The sequence below is a fragment of the Gekko japonicus genome, unplaced genomic scaffold (assembly GCF_001447785.1).
Source record: "Gekko japonicus isolate JY-2015 unplaced genomic scaffold, Gekko_japonicus_V1.1 scaffold2189, whole genome shotgun sequence".
NCBI lineage: Eukaryota > Metazoa > Chordata > Lepidosauria > Squamata > Gekkonidae > Gekko > Gekko japonicus.
The window spans coordinates 89,594-112,700 of record NW_015161468.1 but is presented as its reverse complement, the minus strand read 5'-3'; the positions used below and the strand labels follow the sequence as shown (position 1 = coordinate 112,700).

The following is a 23,107-nucleotide window of genomic DNA, read 5'->3' as shown; positions in this document are numbered from 1 at the left end:
CTGGGGCTCCTTCTGGGGGGAAGGCTCTGCTCAGGAGTAAGCGCAGAGAGGTGGAGAGGGGGGAGCTTTAAGGCTGCAGCGGAAGGGAGCCAGGAGGAAACCAGCTGGCTGATGCCGAAAGAGACGGGGGGGGTAGCTGGAGTCAGGTTTGGGATCTCTGCCGTGTGGAGACATCCAAGCCACTTGGGAAGACGACAAGAGCAGCAAGGGGAGCACAAACACGCACACACACCCTGGGGACCCTGGCAGGGTAGCTACTTGGCGGCTTAACCCCCCCCCCCCCCGAGGAGGGGTGCAGTGAGCAGGAGCGAAGGGGACCTGGTGAAGGCTTGGATGGGAGCAGGTGGAGGTACTGACTGGGGAACTGGCCTAGCTGGAGTTGGTGCTGTAAGTGGTTGGAGACACCAAAGTGAAACTCCAGCAGGTCTTGGGCGTTGGCTTGTCCTTGGCCATGGAGCGGAAAGAGGAGACATCCCAGTGGCGATGTGTGGCTTCTGGCCCTCCTTCCACCTCACATGGACTTAAGCGTCAGGTCAGTTCATGGTCAGACCTTTGCTGTTTGCAAATTAATGCTGGATGAGAAGGCTGACATGGTGAGTGTTGCCAAAACCCAGTTGGATACCGGGGGGATGGGGGGACGGGACGGGACAGCAGGGTGTACCTCACTCGATGGCTCAGCATAGTGCCAGCTGAGGCTCCATGGGTGGTGAGTGGAAACAGCCCTCTTCTTTAAAAAATATATATATATTTATTTATATTTTATAACGTATCATAATATGGCTATCATTAGGTATACAATATTATTGAGTCTAATTTTCCAGCTTATTATTTAACCATGAATAAACTCTAGACCATCTTTGGAAATACAGTTCTTCATTCTTTCCTTGCAATATAATATTCAATCTGTCCATTTCGGCAATTTCTAACCATCTCTGTATTAAATCTTCTCTTGAAGGAGTTTTATCAGATCTCCAACTTTTAGCAAGTAATATTCTGGCAGATGTTAAAATATACGTTATTATATACAAATCGTGTTGGTTTTTTTACAACTGTTTGGTAGCATGTTTAGTAGAAAGATTTCTGGTGTTAACGGTAAGTCTATATTCAATATTTCTATTATTATTTCATATATTTTATGCCAAAAGTTTTGAATTATTCCACACCTCCACCACATATGAAAAAAGTTCCCACATTGCATTTACATTTCCAGCAATAATTTGTTGTATTTGGATAACATTTTGCTATTTTGTTGGGCGACCAGTGCCAACGGTGAAACATTTTATAGATATTTTCTTTATAGGGAATTGCTCTCATAAATTTTGCCATTTTCTGAATTGTAGACCAGGATTCTAAGTCTATGTTATGACCTAAATCTTGCATCCAGGTAACCATTGATGTTTTTACTATTTCATCCAGCATAAAGTAATCTATCAGAAAGTTATATAATTTTTGGATCATTTTATCATTTGAAGAGAGCCAAATCTTATCTAACTCATTTTTCCCCTATAAAAACCTTCTTTATTATCTTTATTATAATTAGTGTTTAATTGGACATTTCCCCACCAAGTTAATTTTATATTTTGTGAATGGAGATTTTCTTCAGGTTTCCATTTATTGTTCTTATCAAGTAAGATTTCGTAGCTTTTTAATTTGTCAGTAGATAACAATGTTGGTTTTATGAAAGCTTCTAATGGTGATACCCATTTAGACTTATTTTAAATAGAAACAATCTTTTATTTCATTCCAGATTTTTATCAGAGCTCCTCTTATTATGTGTTGCTGAAAGTCTGAGTGTTTTTTATCTTTTCCATAGCATATATAAGCGTGCCATCCCATTGATAGGTTATGGCCTTCTAATTTTAAAATCCTTGTGTTCTCCAATATTATCCATTCCTTTATCGATCCTAATGCTGCTGCTTTGTAGTATAGGTTCCAGTTTGATCCGTGGTTTCTTGTTGTGCCAGATAAATTGATTACAAATTTTGTCAAGGTCTATATTGACGGTGATCTCCGGAATGTCTTGCCGTTTCGAAGGAAGATCTGAACAAAGATGTAGGACCTTATAAATACAACAATATACATCTTTGAAAGTCTGGACATTATATAACTTGTTATAATATCATTAATAAAAAGAGTGAAACCTTACAAAAATGTCTCTCAGAAATTCATATCTTCTGGTGACGTCTCACAATTATCAAGGAAGATTTTCCATAAGATACAACAAGCTCTATTGTAATACACATTCCATATTACTTATACATATCATCTTACAAAACGGCATATCATTCTTATGAAACGGCAAGACATTCCAAAGATCACCGTCAATATATTTTTCTATGATTATGTATATTATTTTGTTCACTTTTTAATGATTCTTTAAAGACATATATTAAGCGTCACTTTTTCACAGTTGTTCTTGTTCTCCGTATTATCTCATTACTGTGCCAATCAATTGTTACTATACCTATTCTAGCTAAGATGACAGCATCGTCGGCATACAGTAAGATAGACACATGCTGCTGTTAAAGTTTTGGTGGATGTAAACTGGGGGAGTCTAAGTAACTTACTATATCATTAATAAATAGATCAAACAGGGAAGGGGCTAGTATGCAACCCTGCCTAACTCCCCTATAGGTGTTAATAGGGTCCGATAGATTTCCTTTCCTGTTAAGCCTAACCTGCAAATGGGTGTTATCATGAAGAGGCCGCAACAAAAAGAGGAGCCTTCTATCAATTGAGGAAGCTTCTAAGCCGGCCCACAATTTCGGCCTCGATATTGAATCAAAAGCCGCTTTCAAGTCAATGAAAGCAGCAAAAAGTGAATTAGGACCTTTAGCAGCGTATTTTTCTATAAGGTGTTGAATTGTAAGGCAGTGGTCTAAAGTGGATCTAAACTCTCTAAAACCAGCTTGCTCTGTCACAATTACATTTTCTTGGATCAGCTAATCCTCAAGCTTTACCAGATGGTATTTAGCATATAACTTGCTACATATATTTAAAAGGCTAATAGGCAGATAATTTGCGGGCTCTTCTCTTGCGCCCTTTTTAAATATGGGGACCACTATTGCCGTATTCCACTCTGAGGGGATAAGGCCTGAAGAGTCTACTTTATACAATTGCTCAAAAAAAGTAACCCATTTGCAGGGCTGTATTGGGGGATCAGTCTGGGAGAATATATATTTTTTTAATCAGTGACCAATCGCCAAAAGAGGGAGCAGTTTTTCTGTTTGGCAGCCAGAATTAATTCTGCCCAAAGAATTTTTAAACTGATAGTAAATGGCAGAAAGCTCTTTTCTTGCTTTTTGGCAATCCACATCAAACCAGGGTTTAGATTTCTTGTAAGATGTGGCGGAATGGCCTTTAGGTTCACATAGAATAGTTTTAAAATCCTGGACAAATCTCTTGTAACATGTAAGAAGGTCACTCTGTATGTTAAATTCCTGGTAGGTAGTTTTAGAAATTTGGGAACCTTTAGCCTCAATTACTTTTCTGAGTTTTGCTTGCATCTGGGGAGAGTCCTGTAAGTTATATTTTTCTTCTCCTTTTTTTATTTCTTAATGATTTAATTATTTTCTTTTCTCTTTCTTTCCTTAATTTGTAAACTAATCAATCTGGTTGGTTTATTAGCATTTTAAAAATAATATTGTTTAGTAAATTCTATGTTCTTTGCTATCTCTTGTGTCAATAGTAAGTTCACTTGATGTTGTAATAGTCTCAGTTTTATCTTTAATTCTTTGGAGTTACTTCTTTTCTTCAGGCTGTCTTCCTCTTTCTTAATTTGTTTGCCCAAATGTATATATTGGGGGGGGGGGTTGCTTCTTTTTCCATGCATCTTGGTTAATGAACCAGCCTCATATGAATGCTTTAAATGACTCCCATACTTTATCTATAGACATATCTGGTTGAATATTTCTTTTAAAAAACTCTTGGATCTCTATTTTGGTTTTTCTAACAAACTCCTCGTCCCGCAACAGCTCTTTGTTCATGGTCCATCTTATCTTCTTCTGTGTCCCCTGTAATGTTAACATTAATGGACTGTGGTCTGCAAATGTGTTGGGTAATATTTCAATCTCTACTATTTCATTCACCATGGAAGTTGAAATCCAGGCCATATCTATTTGGGATCATGAATTATGTCTAGCTGAGTAATATGTAAAGTCCTTATTTTCTATGTTTCTGACTCTCCCTGCGTTCACTAAGTTTTGTTCCTCTGCTAACACAAAAAAAGTTTTAGGAAGAGTGTTTCCTGATTTTTTGGTTTTTGATTGATTTTTCCTGACCATTTTAGCATTGAAAACCGCATTAAAGTCTCCTATGATACATAACTCGTCATATTTTTGTCTTGCCAGTATTTCTCAGACTGATTTATAGAATTTTTCCTGATTTTGATTGGGAGCGTAGATATTTGCGATTAGTGTCTTTTTGTTCTGTCTTAATATTGTAACTTTGACTATTCTGCCATCATTAGATGAATATATTAATTCTGGACATAAATATTCTTTTACATAGATGGCTACACCCCTTTTCTTTTTCAGGTCAGCTGAGTAGAATAAAATACCCAGTTTTTTAGCTGTTAGGTAGTTTATATTGTCCTTTCTGATGTGGGTCTCTTGTATACATGAAACTTCCATTTGTAGTTTATTTATTTGATGAAATACTTTTCTCCTTTTTTGTGGGCTGTTAAGCCCGTTCACATTAACCGAAAGAATTTTAAGCTTTCCCATTTTCTCCATCTTTGTTGCTGCTAATCTTTTCTTTAGCTCTATATTGGTACCTTATAAGTATTTGTGAGGGTATTAGGTTAGTGCATTCCTTTCCCCTTCTTTTACCTGGCCTTTTCATTTTTTTCTGTTTTTGATCCAGTAGTATCTTTCTCCATTTCACTCTCTTCTCCTGCTTGCCAGCCTAGGTTCTCTCCAAATCTTTTGAGGAAATCTTCCACTTTAAATACAGAATCTAATTTATGCCTTCTCCCTTCATGGTTAAATAGTACTCCTTCGGGTACTAGCCATCTGTATGTAATTCCGTTTGATCTTAATAATGTTGTTAAGACTGTATAGTTTTGCCACTTCTCTCTAACTTTCCAGGGGACATCTTTTAGTATCTTTACCTATTTAATTTAATTTTTTATCTTTCAACTTTCTACCCCGCTCGAACCCCACTTCCAGGGGGTCTCTGAGCGGCTTATAGTTAATCGATTATCCCTACCTATGGCCACATATACCGGGGATGGGGACTGCCCTACCGACACCCTGTGGAGGGTCTTTGTTGATCTTCTTCCTCCCGGTCGGCTTGTTGGCTCGGCTTCCAGGCTTCCGGCTCTCACTTCCTCCTTCTCCTCATGGTCTTCCGGTGGTGGATCAGCAGGCCCCTCTGGCACGCGGTACGCTCCGGCACGGCTCCGGCTCCGTCCGCTTAGGCTCCGCCGCGCCTGCGCCTTCCGCAATCCTCGCGTCTCTTGGCTCCGCATTCCGCCATGTCCGGTCCACCGTAGATGTTGCACTCAGTCGCCAACTTTTTGCCGCTCGCCGTTCTGCGGTTCACCGCTTGCCACCGATACTCCATAAACCCCCTCGACGGGGGAGGGTGCCCCCTACCATCTAAGGTAGGTACCCAATTCATTTGCTGCTCTAAGGATCTTGTCCCTCATTTCCCTTTTATTGAATTTAATGAATACGTCCCTGGGTGTTTTGTTTCTCCTTGCATACGATGAATTTTTCCTGTATGTACTGTCTATTTCTCGTTCTACTTCTTCATATGTTCCTAATTTGAGTTGTTCATTTAAGTTCTGAATTAAGTCTTCTTTAAGGTTTTTCTCTATTGTTTCAGGAATATTTTGACATCTTAATATCAGGGCAGCTTTATCCATCTCAAGAGTTATTAGAGTTTCTTCCATTCTGTCAGATTTCAGTTTTAATTCTTGTACTTCATGATCTATATCTTGAACTTTATCCTCCGTGTTATTACAGGCTATTGCTATTTTTAATATTTCTTGCTTGTTTTCAATTATCTGCTTTTTAATATCTGCAATGTCTGTCTTAATCTGTTGTGCTATTTCCTCCATTTTTGTTTTAATGGGTAACATTTCATTCTTAATTAGTGTGGGTAGTGTTGTATCTACTGTGGTTTTAAAAATCTGAGATATACTTTCTTGAATGAAGTTTTCTAAATCTTTCATAGACATTTGGGTGACACTCATTGTGTTAAGTTTAAGTTGAATTTGTGAGGGTGTCTGCCCTGGAAAGGTTATAGATGCTTTTCTAGATCCACTAGTTCCAGTGGCCATTTGTTTTGACTGCTATCTAGTTTTACCAGGTATATCTTTTCCTTTCCCCCTCTACCCTCTGGTTCCTTTTTATAATTAGATATTCTTTTATTTTCTCCTATATTATTGTCTCAGTTTGTAAATTGTCAATAGTAATGTCTCTGGGACCGTCTTATCTAACTCCTTTCAGTTGACTTCTCCTGTCTTCTGTCTTACATCTTCCCTCCATTCTACTGGAACATGCAGCACGCCGCTCTCCCGTCCTTCTCTCCTCTCCTCTGCCTTCGTCAGACCTTCGTCACGGCCCTTTTCCAGCCTGTTGATCCACCTCCCTTTTGCTGCGCCGCTTCCCCTCCGTCTCCGCAGATTCCCTCTCACGCCGGCGATATTGACTCGATAACAACCTAGAAGAGAAAGAAAGAAGTTGTAATATATTATTTGAGCCTGGTTTTCGTTAAATTTATTACTATCCCGTTCCATAGTCCTTTTCTGTTTTTTTTCCTAGCGTTTATTCTCTTTACTTGAAATGGCCGCCTTAAAGGGGAATCTTCCCCATTTCTCCTTTCTGCTGAAGCTACTTAAGATAGCAATTTATTTATTTTTTACCGGTCTAATACCTCGTTATTCAACACCTCCAAAAGAAAAAAATTTAAAGGTACTTAGCTTCGGTAATGCTTTCTTTGAGTTTGTAGACTCTGTTAGTTCTGTAGGGTTCGGCTTACGCCTGGCGTCTGGTCGAGCATCTCACTGCAGTCTTCCGTGTCAAGATAGTCCCAGTGGGCCAAGGAGATTGCTTTTCCCACTTGGCTTGACGGACGAGCTTCTTACTTTTGGGTTCTCCCTCCGAGAGAACACCAAAAAGGAGTTGGAGATACCCTAGAAGGCTGAGGAGAAACAATGGGGGAGAGGAGCAAACGCTTCTCGTGCCCGCCGTCAACGAGTCCGTAACCCAAACAGCCCTCTTCTTTAGGGCTGCCGTCGCTCTCTGCAGGGCTCCTGCATGGGTGGAAGCTTTGGTTTGGAGTGCACAAACCTGGTCCTGAGATAACAGGAGAGACTGCAGAGTCTCTTGGTCTGCTGCCTGCCTGCCTGCCTGCCAGGGCCCCTGGAGCTGGTCTTCAGGGCTGCGAAGCCTTGGGTCACTAGGGACTGCAACATCCATCGGGGGTCCATTTGTCAAGGATGTCCAGGACAAGTTTACTGCACAAGCTTGGGGTGCCGTGGCAGTACTTCCTGCTGCTTCTTCTGTTGCCTACCCACTGGGAACTGCCTGTCTGAGCCACTGTGGAGAATTTTTGTTTCTCACAAACAACTGTGGCTCCTGAGCAGCATACACGCTCCCTCCGATTTGAGAGCATCAATGTTCCCCTTCTAATGGTTGGTCATAGGAGTCCCAGTGCCGCTCTGCAGCTTGCGGAGGCCTACATTCCCTGGCAAGAGCCTCGCGGCCTGCCCATCCTTCCGGTGGTGGCTGTTCCAGGGTGGGCACCACCTGCTTAACCACAAGTCACATGGAGCGAGGGGCTCCCCTGCTTTCCTGAAACATAGGGCAGGTTGGTGCAATATGGGGGAATAGTGCTAAGAAGAGGCAGATGTGGCTCCCACGCTGCTGAGTTAATATCACTGCACTAGAGCCGTGCAAAGCAACTTGCCTGAGATGCCTACTTTTGTATGACTCTCGTGCCGCCCAACTCTGAACATTTCTCAGAGAAGCTGCCGTGTGAAGGGCCAACGAGAGGCCGTTCCAACTCCAGCCCTGCTCGGACTCCAGCCGCAGGGGAGGCTTCTGGGGGTGGGAAATGGAAGAGGGGGAGGAAAGGCTGTTCTCAAACTCCTCTGAATGTGCCAACATGTTGAGAAAGCATCAACATCTAAAACAAATTTAAATGTACTTGCCGTTTTCTCCTGATCTTGGAAGTTGTTTAAATCTCCGTTTTTTGGTGGCTGGAAGTTTGTTTTATTTATTTGATTCATTCATACCTTGCCTTACTCCCGGCTAAGGATCCAGAGCAGGTTTATACCGTCTCCTACCTGATCCTCGCAGCAACCCTGTGGTCAGGCCAAGAGGGTGTGGCTGGCCCCCCAAGATCACCCGGTCAGTTTTCGTCGCAAGTTCACAAGGGGGGGTGCTAGGAGGAAGGGGGTTGTGGGCTTGTTCTTTATAACTGGAAAATCCCTGCGTAAGGATGTGCTCAGAGGCAACTTACTGCTCAGTTATTGAATGTGTGGAGAGACAGGATGCCTCACTTATCCAGTGGCGATAAAAAGACACTCTGTGCATGCTCAGAGGTACTTTTTCAGCACTGGTGTTGAAAACAAACTCTTGGCACAAATTAAGCTGTTAATTTCAGAGACAAATTCTAGAGGGAAAGCCATATTAGTTAAAGATAGAGGTTTACAAAATTATGCACGGGGTAGAGAAGGTAGAGAAAGACGTACTTTTCTCCCTTTCTCACAAGAACTCATAGGCAATCAAATAAATTAATGAGCAGTAGGCTTAGAACAGATCAAAGGAAGTCCTTCTTCACCCAAAGAGTCATTAATGCGTGGAAATCACTGCTGCAGGAAGTGGCAGCGGCTACAAACGAGGACAGCTTCAAGAGGGGACTGGATAAACCTATAGAGCAGAGGTCCATCAGTGGCTCTTAGCCACAAGGGATAGAGGGAATCCTCTGTCTGGGGCAGTGATGCTCGGTCTTCATGGTGCTTGAGGGGCCAGAGCGGGAGGGCTTCTGGAGTTCTGGCCCCGCTGGTGGACCTCCTGATGGCCCCTGGGTTTTGGCCACTGTGTGACGCAGAGTGTTGGACTGGATGGGCCACTTGCCTGATCCAACATGGCTTCTCTTAATGTTCTCTTATGTTCACTTTAAAGACTAACAGCCTGAACATAGCCCAAGCTTCCATAGCCCATTTCATCAGCTGCAAATGCATTTTCAGATATATTATTGGAATATTTATATCCTGCTTTTCTCCCCAGTGGGAATCCAAAGAAGCTGACATCATTCTTCCCTGTGCCATTTTATTTTCATGGCAACCGTGACATCAGTCAGTCTGGGGGGGGGGGATGTGTGACTGGCCCAAGGGATTTGGACCCGGATCTCCCAGGGCCTAGTCCAGCACTGCACAGATGGGGGGCGGGGGGATGTCAACAGCTGACACCATCGAGTTCTTTGGACGGACTCCGGGTTAAATGGCTTGCGGTGTGACCCTGTGCAGAGAGACTCCCTTCTAAGGTCCCTGGGGTCTGTAACTCTGCTTAGGACTACACTGTAGGCATAGGATGTTTCCCTGGCTTCTGTGTCCTGGACGGACCATTCGTTGTTGGGGCTTAGGCTGATGGTCTCCTGTAACTTCTGAAAGGGTGGTGGATCCCTCCCCCTTGGCCGTATGGACTTCTGATGGGCCTCATGGTCAGGTGGTTTCCTACTGTCATGGTTGGTGCTCCTGTCAATGGGCTGCTCTTTAGGAGGTGACCCAGTGATTCCCGAGTGTCCTCGAAAGAGCTGAGGACTAAAGCGCAAATGGAGAGAACCTCAACATGACTTGAGCCAAGCGGCACTTCGAGCCCGTGGGCAGACCTGCTGTGTGATGGCGGCGGCAGCAGCAGCAGCAAAGCAGGCTCACGTCTCTGACCCCACCACATCTGCGTGGAGTTGCCTGGCTGACCTGTCCCGTGCAGCAAGAAGGCTTCTTCCCTCAGCCTCTGTCGATGCAGGCTTGGGGCCTTCGACAGCTCTCTGTGGTGTTTTTGCCAGGCAGTTTCTGGCAGAGTTACTCGTAGCACTCCTGACTGAGGCTCTGCTCATGTCGCTGTTGCGTCTCAGGTTGCGCTGAACACCACCTGGCTGCAGTCCCTCGGGTGGGTTTCTGATACCAAGGACGGTAGGCTTGGCTGTCTTCCGCATAGGTCATCTCTACTCAGCCCTGGGGCATCCCAGTTTATTAAAGGGGATTGTTGGGATGGGTGAGGAAGCCAATGAATTATGGGAGAGGGGAGAGGGTGAATGTAAAACCCGTTTTGAAGAAGCAGCCCCTAGATCCAAAAGGGACAAGGTATTTGACGGTGCCCAGGCTCTCTTGGAGGAGATGGATTTTCTAGCTGCATTTCAGCCCAGTGTCGGACCTAGTTCTGGCGAGAAACTTCGCTTTGGAAATGAGACTGGGTTAGGTGCCCTGGTGGAGAATCTTTACTGGGTAAAATACAGGGGAAGTGCAGCCCTGTGGATCCTCCTGGATTTCTTGGTGGCTGTCATGGGACTCATTTGGGTGGACTGTCTGGAACAGCTATGGGTACCTGCGCACCAGTGGTTTGAGTCTTCCCTGGCTGCTCAGTATCAGAAGGTGGTGCTGGGGAATTCAACTCAGTCGCATTTATGCTGCAGAAACCCTTCTGTATTCCCTTCTCTGTCTGCATGCTTTTCAACATTGGGGCATAAGCAGATATGTATATATTTATTTATTTATTTATTTATTTTTCACATTTCTATCCCGCCCTCCCCGGAGGCTCAGGTTTTAGGTGGAGTTCTTTGACATATGACCATTGTGTAGTACTCTACCATTTGGCTGAGAATTATTCATCTTTGGAGGGGGGGTTATATGTGGGTTTTATTGACCTCCCCGCTTTGATTCTGCAAGTCATTCCAGATTGTGGAATAAACTTAATCGAACTACTATGGACAAAAGGCTCCTAGGACTTATCCAGCGACTGTATTTGGGCTCAACTGCCCAAGTATGCTGTGGGTGTGGGCACTTAACAAATTTATTTAACTTGGAAAAAGGGGTATGACAGGGATGTTTGCTGGCACCTTCTTTATTCAATTTATATCTAAATGACGTAGCATCAGTCTTTGACAACTGCTGCCACCCACCGAAACTGGCTGAGACTTGTGTCCCTGTCCTGCTTTATGCGGATGATGCTGTTATTTTGACTTGAACGAGAGTTGGTCTGCAAAGGGCATTGCAATCTTTCTCCAGTTACTGTTCCCGAGAAAGCTTGGTGATTAATTATCTGAAACCTAAGACCAGGAAATGGAACCCACTTCAATGGTCAGTCAATGGGTCCAATATTGAGCAGATTAAGGCCTTCTCCTACTTGGGGATCCTGTTCTCAGCAGATTTATCTTGGACCCCCCCCAACTTCGAACAGCGATCCAGAAAGCAAAACTGAAAAGTATGCAGACGGAGAGTGATTTCAGCTAAGCATACCTTTATTTAGTTCAGGACAAAGACGAAGGGACCAGCTCGCAGGCTGGTTATATAGGTTCAGAAAACCCGCCACCAAGTACACCTAAACACACCCCCTACTCCCGATAGGCTATTTACAGTAACCGGGCGACCATTGGTCTCCCGGCTGAGAAGCTGGCCCTTTGATTGGGCCGGCTAGGATCCTACGGACCCATTGTCTTTGGACATGAAGCTATTGAAGAGTTGTGCCTGGCCAGCCCGGGCAAGTCTGGGCATGTCAGGCTGAATACATTACAAAAACCATGTGCAAACGTGATAAATATGTTTTTCCATGGGGGGGGGGGGTTTAGTATATTCCTGGAACTGCAAGCCTTCAACTTGAAAGTGCTCCCCCTTATTCTTTATGGCTCAGCTATTTGGATCAAAGTTATCTCTGATAATATTGATCAACCTGTGGCCCAGTTTTTAAGAAAAATACTGCCTATGCCCTGCTGTGTAGCAAATGTTATATTGTGTGCAGAACATAAGAGAAGCCATGCTGGATCAGGCCCATGGCCCATCCAGTCCAACACTCTGCGTCACACAGTTGCTAAAACCCAGGGGCCACCAGGAGGTCCACCAGTGGTCTGTCTAGTTCATTTTCTTTCACATAATGGCCAGAACCAGCAGCCTCCGGATATGTGGACATGGGTTGTCGCACCAGGAAGGGGGATAAATTCGTCCCCCGTTCCCATTTTGCCTCCTCTGGGCTGCTTTAATCCCCAGTAGGGGAAAATACGGATATCAAAATACTGACTAAAGAGAGCTGGGATGGACAACTGTTGAGGAGACACCATAGGTGAACCATCCTTTCCCAGAGCCAAGAGACCAATCTGTTAGCACTCCTTCCCCACCTTTTTGAAGCTAAATTACCTTAAACACGGGACATTTTCTGTTGTAGCTTCTCATTTGTGAAATGCCTTCCTCATAACCCTCCGTACAGCTGGTTGATTTCTCAACTAAAGTTGTATTGTTTGCACAGGCATTCATGATTGAAGTTTTGTTTAGTCTATTGGGTTTTGTGATGTGTCCGCATAATAATTTGTGGCTTTTACTTTTGTTTATAGGTCTTGCCAAGTGTTTTATAACTATTTTATCATTACTACTAACTTTTAGGCTAATTGAATTTGATTTTATTGTTTTTTAAACTTTTTTGGATTTTACTGATGTTTGCAAATCACCAGATTTTTGAGACTGCAGTAATTAAATATATTAATAATAAAGTATGCACCCTTACTTGTTCCCATTCCTTTTGTTTTCGTAATTTAGATATGCATGTGAAATTCTCATATGCAGCACTCACACCTTAAGTCCCTTGAATGTAGAGGTTATTACAGCTGCCTTCCTTAACTTCTATAAGTGATAATAAAGGGGTTGCAGTATAAAAATTCAATGATAACACAAATACTGCAAGTGTGCATCCATATATTCATAAATAGTTTGTATGCTGATAAAATTGAAGACTATTTATGAATATATGGATGCACACTTGCAGTATTTGTGTTTTCATTGATTCCTTAACTTCTATGGCTGCAGAATTCCAGAATGATCCATCACCACACTGTATGCATCTCTCTCTCTCTCTCTCTCTCTCTCTCTCTCTCTCTCTGGCAGGTCCTGTCACTGGGTGCTGACGTCCTCCCTGAATACAAGCTGCAGGCACCACGCATCCACCGATGGACCATTTTACACTACAGTCCCTTCAAGGCAGTTTGGGACTGGTTGATCTTGCTGCTGGTCATCTACACGGCTGTCTTCACACCATACTCAGCTGCCTTCCTGCTCAATGAAGAACGGGAGGAAATGCACTTGGACTGCAGTTACTCATGCGATCCACTCAACATCATTGACCTCATTGTAGACATCATGTTCATTGTTGACATCATCATCAACTTCCGCACTACCTACGTCAATATCAACGATGAGGTAGTAAGCCACCCAGCCAAGATCGCCATCCACTACTTCAAGGGCTGGTTTCTCATCGACATGGTGGCTGCCATCCCGTTTGACTTGCTCATCTTCCACACTGGATCAGATGAGGTGAGATGAATGTTGGGGATGGCAGCTTAGGAGATCCTGAGATCATGGTCGGTCACTGGAGGAAAGGAAGTGTTAGGCAGAGCTTTGTAGTATTTGCATTGGTAAAGAAACGTCTAGCATCCAGTTGTCAGGAGGCAAGATCTGATGCCTCTTACACCTCCCCCCACCATGGATCTTCAGGAGGCTTCCTAGAAAATGTGGGAGGAGGATGTGCTAGAAATCCCTGCAGTATCTGTGTGCCTTGCTTCCAAGAACCTGTAGACTCCAGCTCTCCAGGAAGGGATATTATTTTCAGCAGAGCTTCTGGGAAGACTGCGATGGTCTTGGCTTTCTTCATAGTCTCTGCCAATCCAAAGCCTACCCAAAAACCTTTGGGAGTTGCCATGTACTAATAGTGGATCTTGCATGTATGCAGAGAACTATTGAGAGAACAAGCAGAGCTCATAGCTACTGTGGGGAATTCTAACAGCTTAAATGCAAAATCTGCCAGAGCATACCATTCTATAGAAATTTCCCAGTGTATAAGTATCCAAGAGGAGCTGCGGTGGCTCAAGTGGTTAAGACGCTGAACTGCCGGCTGTGGAAGGTCAGTAGTTCAGCAGTTCGAGACCCGGGTTGCCACATGATGGAGTGAGCTCCCATCTCTGGCCCCAGCTCCTGCCAACCTAGAAGCTCAAAAGCAAGAAATTGCAAGTAGATAAATAGATACCACTTTGGTGGGAAGGGAACAGCGTTCCGTGCGCCTTGGTGTTTAGTGCGCCTTGGTGACCATGGAAACGTCTTCGGCAGGCCCTGGCTCTTCAACTTTGAAACGGAGATGAGCACCGCAACCCTATAGTCGGATTCGACTGGCTTTCGAGCAAGGGAACCTTTACCTTATGTATCCAAGGGAAAGTTTCTGACGGGTTTCACCCCATCCTTAACACTGCCCAAAACTTCAGAAGAAATGTTGCCTCAAGAAGTAGTATAATAACGTAAGATCACATAGAACTCTTTGAGAAACGGAGAAATGAAATCATGTTGGAATAGTAACACACGTCACATTAGGAGAGCGGGTGGTTCACCATATGCTTCTGGGGAATGGCCCACCAGTCTGTGCCTCTTTTTCTTGAAGCAAAGCTCCCCGCATGACATTTTCATGCAACTGAAATACGGGCACAGTCCTTACCCAACATGTCCCTTCAGAAGGGAGTCTGTAGAGCCCCAGAGCACTGCTGTGTAGCTGCCCGCTCCACTTGCTTTCCACGCCATTTCTACCTGTTGCTTCTTCTCTTCTCCAGACGACAACGTTGATAGGGCTGCTGAAGACGGCTCGGCTGTTGCGCTTGGTTAGGGTGGCCCGTAAACTGGACCGCTACTCTGAATACGGGGCCGCAGTGCTCTTCTTGCTCATGTGCACTTTCGCCCTCATTGCCCACTGGTTGGCCTGCATCTGGTATGCCATTGGCAACGTGGAGCGGCCGTATATGGAGCACAAGATCGGATGGCTGGACAACCTGGGCGACCAGATTGGCAAGCGCTACAACGACAGTGACGTCTCCTCCGGCCCGTCCATCAAGGACAAGTACGTGACGGCCCTCTACTTCACCTTCAGCAGCCTCACCAGTGTGGGCTTTGGCAACGTTTCGCCCAACACCAACTCTGAGAAGATCTTCTCCATCTGTGTCATGCTGATTGGCTGTGAGTGCTTCTCCTTTAGCGGGTTTTCCGGCTGTTTACTCCTTCTTTACTCCTCCTTTCTCCTTTAGCGGGTTTCCCAGCTGTTATTTTATGGATGCTAGGCTGCTCTTTTTTCGTTCCCAGGCCCTTTTAGGCCTGCTGCTGAGCATGTCAGAGGTGAAGAGAAACAGGGCACTTTTGGCTGGCTGGTTCAAGGTGAAGAGAACTAAGGCAGAGAATGCAGAGGGTCCCCCCCCCACACACACACACACTGGGGGGGGAATGGGGTGGGGCTATGAGGACTTTGTTTAAGTTTTTCCAATGGGAAATTCGGGGGAGCACGAAAAATACTTATGATTTTTTTTCCCCTTTTGGAATAAGTAAAATACTTTTCCAGGCACACTTTTACTCACAGCATAAACATTCTGAGGACTTTCTCCCCATTTTCCTGATGGAAAATCTGGAACACTTTGGAAGCACTGGAAAAAAAAACACCTTAATATGTAATTTTTTTTTAATTTCAGGATTTATTTTCTTTTCATGTGGCAAAATATAAGATACATGTGTGAAGGTTGCGTGGAGGGTAGGAGCTCCCCACTCGCTGTCATATCTGAGATGCATTTGCAAATTTTTATAGAAAGCGAAGACTTTTAAAATCCTGAATATGCCAAAGACTACAACGTTGAACACCAAGTTATAAATGCAGCTTTTATCATTAGAGCTGCAGCATAAGTTTGATAGGAAAGTATCGTGTATTTTCTCAGAAGTTCCTTTCCCTCCCCCTCCCCCCCAAAAAACCTGGTTGGAATATCATGACTTCAAAAATTTTCTAAACTAGGGTTGCCAACTCCAGATGGGGAAATTCCTGGAGATTTGGGGATGGAGCCTGTGGAAGGCAGAGATGGGAAGGGACCTCCATGCCTTGGAGTCCCCCCCTCCAAAGCGTCCATTTTCTCCAGGGGGACGGAGGCCTGTGGGCTGGAGATCCGTTGAAGTCCCAGGAGACTCCCAGGCCTTACCTGGATGTTGGCAGCCCTCGTTGAAGGCAGTGCCTGTGGCCTGCGGATAGAACTATGGAGGCGGCTCCTTTAACCGTTCTGCAGAAGAGGAAATCCAGCACGTGGAGATGGGCTTCCTGATTTATGAGGGGCAACAAGGCACAGAGCAGGGGCCTCCTGGAGACCCTCTGCCCATTGTCGTGGGAGGGCAGCTTTGCCAGCATCTCAGCAGTGCCTCCAAGAATTTCTTTTCCCCATCAGCCTCCGTACCAGGCATTTGCTTCCGTGGACAGGTGGCAAGAGAGACTGGGAGAACAGCTGCTGCTTCTTGTTCCTTCTCCCGGACTCTGGGATATTTACTTGGCACTCGGGTGCCAGCCTCCAGGTGGGACCTGGGGAATCCCCCAGAATTACAACTCATCTCCAGACCACAGAGATCAGTTCCCCTGGAGAAAGTGGATGTTTAGGAGGGTGGACTTCATGACATCTGGCAACCCTACCCCCCCTCTTCCCTGCCAATGGCCGGGGGGGACCTGGCAACCCTGCTTGGCCCACAGGAGAACCCCTCCCCTGCCTGGCCTTATTTTTCCCTTCGGGTCTTTGGAAGGAAAGCCCCTAGTCTCAATCTGTGGATCATCGAAACAGGCAAAGCACTGGGAGAAGGTGGAATGTTTTGCGATCAGGTGGTCCAAAAGCATGCACAGATCTACAGTAGAACGCCCTTCCCTAAAACCGGCCTGTTCCTCTGCTAGGATAGAGTTATTTTCCAACCAGTCTCTAAATTTCCATAACAGATGTCTTGCATAGAGTTTACTCGCTATGCTTAATGAACGGATTGGTCTATAATTACGGGGGTCATTCTTATTGCCCTTTTTGTACAAGGGGATGATGGCAGCTGCCACCCCCACCCCCCAGTCCTTTGGGATTTTTCCAGACTGATCAATGTGAAAGAATAGTGAGGTTAGAACAGGGACCCACCACACTGCATTCCGTTTTGTCATTTCTGGGAGAGTTAAATCTGGGCCATGGTTTCAGGGTCTCAATAAGGCGTTTCACCTCCGAGGGGTCCACCAGGGGCCAGTTTGGTAAATTGTTAAGGTCTTAAGGTATTTTTCCCTTGGGGTCTTTGGAAGGAAAGCCCCTAGTCTCAATCTGTGGATCATCAAAACAGACAAAGTACCGGAAATTAAGGTGATTTTGGCATCCTGGGACTTGCAGCTTTAGAGAAAAATAGAAGTGACAGGAATATTTATCGCTTTAGCCTTTGGGCCTGCGCATCTGTACATGGGGCAGAAGATAGACCTGGTTCCCCAGATATGGCAAGTGAGGCGGTTCCGCTGTCCTGGGCCCTCCTTCAACCAATCACATTCTCTGATACGTTCAGGTCACATATCTGGGAAGCTGGTATTTACTGTGGATTCTGAGAGGCCTTTGGAGATTTGTGTATATCCGGTCTGTTACAGTGTTGGTCTAAGACTGGGCCAGTCATAGAAGAGAAGAAGAAGAGATTGGATTTATACCCCACCCTTCACTTGGAGTCTAAGAGCGGCTTACAAACTCCTTTCCCTTCCCCTCCCCACAACAGACACCCTGTGAGGTGGGTGGGGCTGAGAGAACTCTGACACAAACTGCTCTTTTTCAAGGACAGCTGTGCCAGAGCTTGTGACTGACCCAAGGTCACATCAGCAGGTGCAAGTGGAGGAGTGGGGAATCAAACCCGGTTCTCCCAGATTAGAGTCCGCGCACTTAACCACTACACCAAACTGGCTCTCATACGCTTAGCCTAAGATGTGAGGAAAAGAGAGAAGGGGAGGAGTATTTCCTTTCATACGCAAATTAAATATTGTCTCAGTGAAGGAGTTCACGACATCTTTCCTTTCTTCTTACAGATTCCGCTTTCTTTGACTGAGATTCAGACTATTAGAAGTGAAAAAATTATGTTTTGAAACCAACGTAATTAATTGTTGATGGCATTTCTTTTTGGCAAATATAGATTATTTCATGTTGAAGTAATTTAATGTAGATGACTAACTGTGGGCCTGGACCAGGTTCAACCCCACCCCACCCTGAGAAATGGAGGTCTGCCCCCCCTGGGTTAAATGGGGCCAGACACACCTATCAGGTTGCCTCGTGGTTGCATTTGCAAGCAGGGTTGCTTTTGCTTGGGTGGCTTCGTGACCTGGATTTTTCCCTTTTCACTTGGACTTGGCGTTAGAGGGTTAGACAGCGTTATTCATAGACATGCCTTCCTCTGCCCGCTCAGGCAAGCCTGTGCTTTTTTGTTGCTGGATTACTTATTCATCAGTTTTATTTCATAGGATGTTTTAGTCTCACCATAACCCTGGGAGGCAGGCGAAGCTCAGAAGGAGAGCGGCTCATCCCCAAGGCCATCTCAGGAGTCCCAAACTGGGTGCTGCAATGAATATGACAGTGTAGAAATCTCCCCTTCCTCACCATCAGCTGGGAGAACGGAGTCTCTCCAGGGCAGGTGGAACCTGAGATAGGAGTGGGAGGGGGGCAGGATAATGTGGGGAGCTTTCCACCAGGGCCACCATTTCATCCACTTCCATGTCTCTGTGGCTCCCCTGCGGCAGACCCTTTACAACTCTTGGCTCTTGCTTAAGCGTGTGCTCCGGGGGTCCTCCCCAGTGGTACTCGCCTGCAGTCTGACTCCGCTAGAGTCAGGGACTCCCCACACAGAACTGACCTTCCAAGGGCTAAAGAAAGAGGGTTTGCATTGAAGAAGAGGTTGGATTTCTACCCCGGAGTCGACTCGAAGTCTCAGAGCGGCTGACAAACTCCTCTCCCTTCCCCTCCCCACAACAAACACCCTGGGAGGTAGGCGGGCTCGAGAGAGCTCTTGACAGAAACTGCTCTTTTTCAAGAACAGCTCTGACAGAACTATGGCTTGCCCAAGGTCATCCAGCAGCTGTGAGTGGAGGAGTGGGGAATCAAACCCGGTTCTCCCAGATTAGAGTCCGTGCACTCAACCACTACACCAAACTGGCTTAGGTTAGGTTTGCACTGACTCAGCCAATAGTAAGATACTAAAATATCATAGAATGTTAGAGTGGGAAGGTACCTTGCAGGTCACCTAGTCCAACCCCCTGCACTCTGCAGGAGCATAGCCGAAAAATAGCCCCTACAACATACCCGAAAGAGGGTCGTCCAGCCTCCACTTGAAAACATCCAGCAAAGGAGCATCCACCACCTCCCAAGTGCCGCCCGGGGCAGGGTCCTTTGTGCCGGAAGCCAAAGGGGCTGCAGTGCCTCCACCTCTGGTCCCACCAGTCCCTGTGCTCCTGCAATGCCTCCAGCCTCTTTGCGGGCTGAAAAGGGCTTTCCTCTCCTTCCCGCAGGAGACTGCGTGGATCTCCTGCCCACACGGGCAGTGATTGATTGTGAGCGCGCAGGATCCTACCCTGACCACATCTTCTCTGGCGGTTCATCTCTTCCTCAGCCTCCCCCCCCCCCGTCCGCCCCCAGTGGAGCGCTCACATTGGAGGCCCCACAAGCCCACTTTTCTCTTCCCATTCAGCAGGGGCAGTCTGTGCTTCTCAAGCTATGACAAACCAGTCCTGATGCACGGTGCAAAATATGCAGTTTTAAAATGTGTAAGTTTGGTAAAATGGTTAATTTGCTTCTGGCTGCAGTGCTGAATTGTAGAGCCTGCTGCAGCTGAGGCATTGATGTCCACCCCCTTCACAGAAGGTCTTGTTCGGGCTAATTTGGACTTATTAAGCCTTCAGTCTCTTTTAAGGATAGCTGCAGTCTTATTAAGCCTTCAGTCTCTTTTAAGGAAACAGGGGAAGGGGTGTGGAGGATGCGCCCCCCCCCCCACCGAGCAAGTCCCTTCCTTGCTTTGTCTGTCTGCGGTGGGGGGGGTGGGCCCTTCAGACATTCAGACAGGACTGAGCTTCAGGGTTTTTGGGTTTTTAAAATGCTACTGCCTTTCCTGGTATTCACAAACCATCTCCTGATACATCTGAGGGCATTCAGGACGTAGAACCCAGGAGACATTCCCCTGCTGTCTCTGGGAGGAGGCCTCCAGAGTGTCCCTGGAGCCCTCGGTGCTGACCCCTGTCCTCCCTTTGCAGCTCTGATGTACGCCAGCATCTTTGGCAACGTCTCGGCCATCATCCAGCGCCTCTACTCGGGCACGGCCCGCTACCACACCCAGATGCTCAGGGTGAAGGAATTCATCCGCTTCCACCAGATCCCCAACCCGCTCCGCCAGCGCCTCGAGGAGTATTTCCAGCACGCCTGGTCCTACACGAATGGGATCGACATGAATGCGGTGAGTCAGGCTGGAGGGGGGCTCGACGGTCTCTGCCTGCCCTCTGGGTTTTCCGGTGGGTAGCAGAAGATTCCCTGGGGGAGAAAGAGAGACACTGCCTTGCTTTTGGCTTTCACGTCGCACCCCTGCAAAGCTCTCGGCCGCATTCCTTTGCCTTCTACTTGAGTGTAACCTTTTGGAAAGTGCTGACAGAAAGGTATGATTGATAAAAGCAAAATCATCTGTGTTCCACGGGGGTGTTCCTCTGGTACGATGGCGAGTCTGCTGAGCGGAAGCCCATTTTCCTTTTGCCTCCTGGTGTTCGGACACGCTAAGCAGAGGGCTCTTTAAAGTGTAGAGTTTGGATGGGAGCCTCAGGTGCTGTCCTGCGTCTCAGGAGGGGAGAGCATCCTTCTTTGCACCTGCTGAATTTCTGATCAGTCGACAGGCAGTTATTTGCCCAAGGAGGACAGGGGCTGCAGCACCCGTGAGGCCTGGAGGTCAGCCGTGGCAACTCCCATTAGACATATTTGTTAGCATGTAAAAGGGAAGAGGCTCAGTGGGTATTAAAACGTCTACAAGATTGATTGGATGGCGGGGCAGGGGCCACACTAGGGAACTGTGCTCGTTTTTTTTTGCTTCTGAACCACTGGCTGTGAGTTATCCCTGCTTGGCAGGCATGCAAAGAGGTGGGGGCTTCCTCGGGGCAGGCGATGGGCCATTCAGGGAACAGAATGCTGTGCTTCGGTCTCTGGTCTGATCCAGCAGGGCTCTTTTTCCATTCTGATATCTTCTAATACTAGGTTACATTTGTTCACGTCTTAGAGCCAGTGCTATGACCCGGCCTGTGTGATTGCTGGGCTAAGCTGTGTCACTGCACAACCACGTTAAGAACATAAGAACATAAGAGACGCCAGTGTTGGATCAGGCCAAAGGCCCATCCAGTCCAACACTCTTGTGCCGAAAATACCAGGTGCCATCAGGAGGTCCACTAGTGGGGCCAGGACATTAGAAGCCCTCCCACTGTTGACCCCCCCAAGCACCAAGAAGACAGAGCATCACTTGCCCCAGAGCCCCTATCTATATCCTGTGGCTAATAGCCACTGATGGACCTCTGCTCCATATGCTTACCTAACTCCCTTTGGAGGCCGTCCATGCTTGTAGCCGCCACCACTTGCTGTGGCAGTGAATTCCAAGTGTTAATCACTCTTTGGGTGAAGAAGGACTTCCTTTTATCCGTTCTAACCCGACCGCTCTGCAGTTTCATGGAGTGCCCATGAGTTCTTGTATTGTGAGAAAGGGAGAAAAGTACCTCTTTCTTTACCTGCTCTTTCCCATGCATGATCTTATAAACGTTGCCGTTGAATACACACGTACCGCAGCCCCACTCAAGCCAGAAGCCATTGCCACAGCGTCTTCGCAGGAGCTGACGAAGTGACCGCAAGATAGCATTGCCATTTCTGATCTGCTCGATCCACATGTTAAATGCATCCGTGCATGTCAGGGACACTTGCTGTTCCTGCAGGGTTGTTGTTCCCGGCTCCCCCTGAACAACTCCCCAAACCAATTTCACCTGCGTGTTCCTCGAGGTAGGGCTGCACACCAGACTGTATAAAAGTAATTAAAGATCTATTAAAAGCACTAAAAATGATCTGCTATCATGTACAGTCTTACCAGGTCCAGGTAACAAGAAAAATAACACACTGCCTATCTGTATCGCAGACGGCAAATCTCCTGGGAGCACCAGAAGGTGATACAACACAGAAGCCCGAGCAAGAAGGGGCCGTGGCATCGTAGCCTTCCACCCACAGCAGTCAGCCATAGCGAAGCGTATCCCTCACTAGCCTGTGGCCTCCATTGTCGCCTATTCTCCCTTCCCCCCCTCCCGGAATCAGATGGTCTCTCTTGGCCAACCGACGGTCTTCTTCTCGGGAGTCCTTGAGAAAACGCTGGTCTTTGCGTCTCCCAGAAGTCCATGGCTTCCACTCCTCTTTTCACCTCCCCTCCTCTTTTCCCCTCCCCTCATGATGCTCTGTTAAGCACAGGCCCCTTTGAAGTGCCCAGTTACCACAGCCACTATCCGGCCTTGAATGAAGAAGAAGAAGAAGAAGAAGAGATTGGATTTATACCCCGCCCTTCACTTGGAGTCTCAGAGCGGCTTACAAACCCCTCTCCCTTCCCCTCCCCACAACAGACACCCTGTGAGGTGGGTGGGGCTGAGAGAACTCTGACACAAACTGCTCTTTTTCAAGGACAGCTGTGCCAGAGCTTGTGACTGACCCAAGGTCACATCAGCAGGTGCAAGTGGAGGAGTGGGGACTCAAACCCGGTTCTCCCAGATTAGAGTCCGGGCACTTAACCACTACACCAAACTGGCTCTTGTGAGATCACACTGGTGGCCGGAATCACAGACACCTGTAAGCTCAAACGGGGCCTCACAATAGTCACAGTAGAGCTTAAGCATTGCAGTGTAGTGGCACAGTCTGCCCTTCAGGGTGCACGAGGGGTGGCAGGAAGTATCTTTGGACGCAGCCCTACCGGAAGAACCTGAGCCAGCCCTCCCTGCTTCCCACCATTCAGAGCACCGTGAGGTCTAAGCCCCACTTGGAGCCCCTCGGGCTGGGCCAAGCAGGTTGCAAGGCGGAA

General features: G+C 46.6%; 1 protein-coding gene across 1 annotated transcript in view; it reads left to right on the top strand.

Annotated features, from left to right (window-relative positions):
* KCNH6 (potassium channel, voltage gated eag related subfamily H, member 6) overlaps positions 1 to 23,107 on the top strand; it is a 126,504-nt gene that overhangs the window by 63,904 nt on the left and 39,493 nt on the right. The window contains exons 5-7 of the mRNA XM_015429128.1: positions 13,103 to 13,528; positions 14,809 to 15,208; positions 20,283 to 20,482. Coding sequence (XP_015284614.1) covers positions 13,103 to 13,528; positions 14,809 to 15,208; positions 20,283 to 20,482 — 1,026 coding nt within the window. The remainder of the gene's footprint in view (positions 1 to 13,102; positions 13,529 to 14,808; positions 15,209 to 20,282; positions 20,483 to 23,107) is intronic.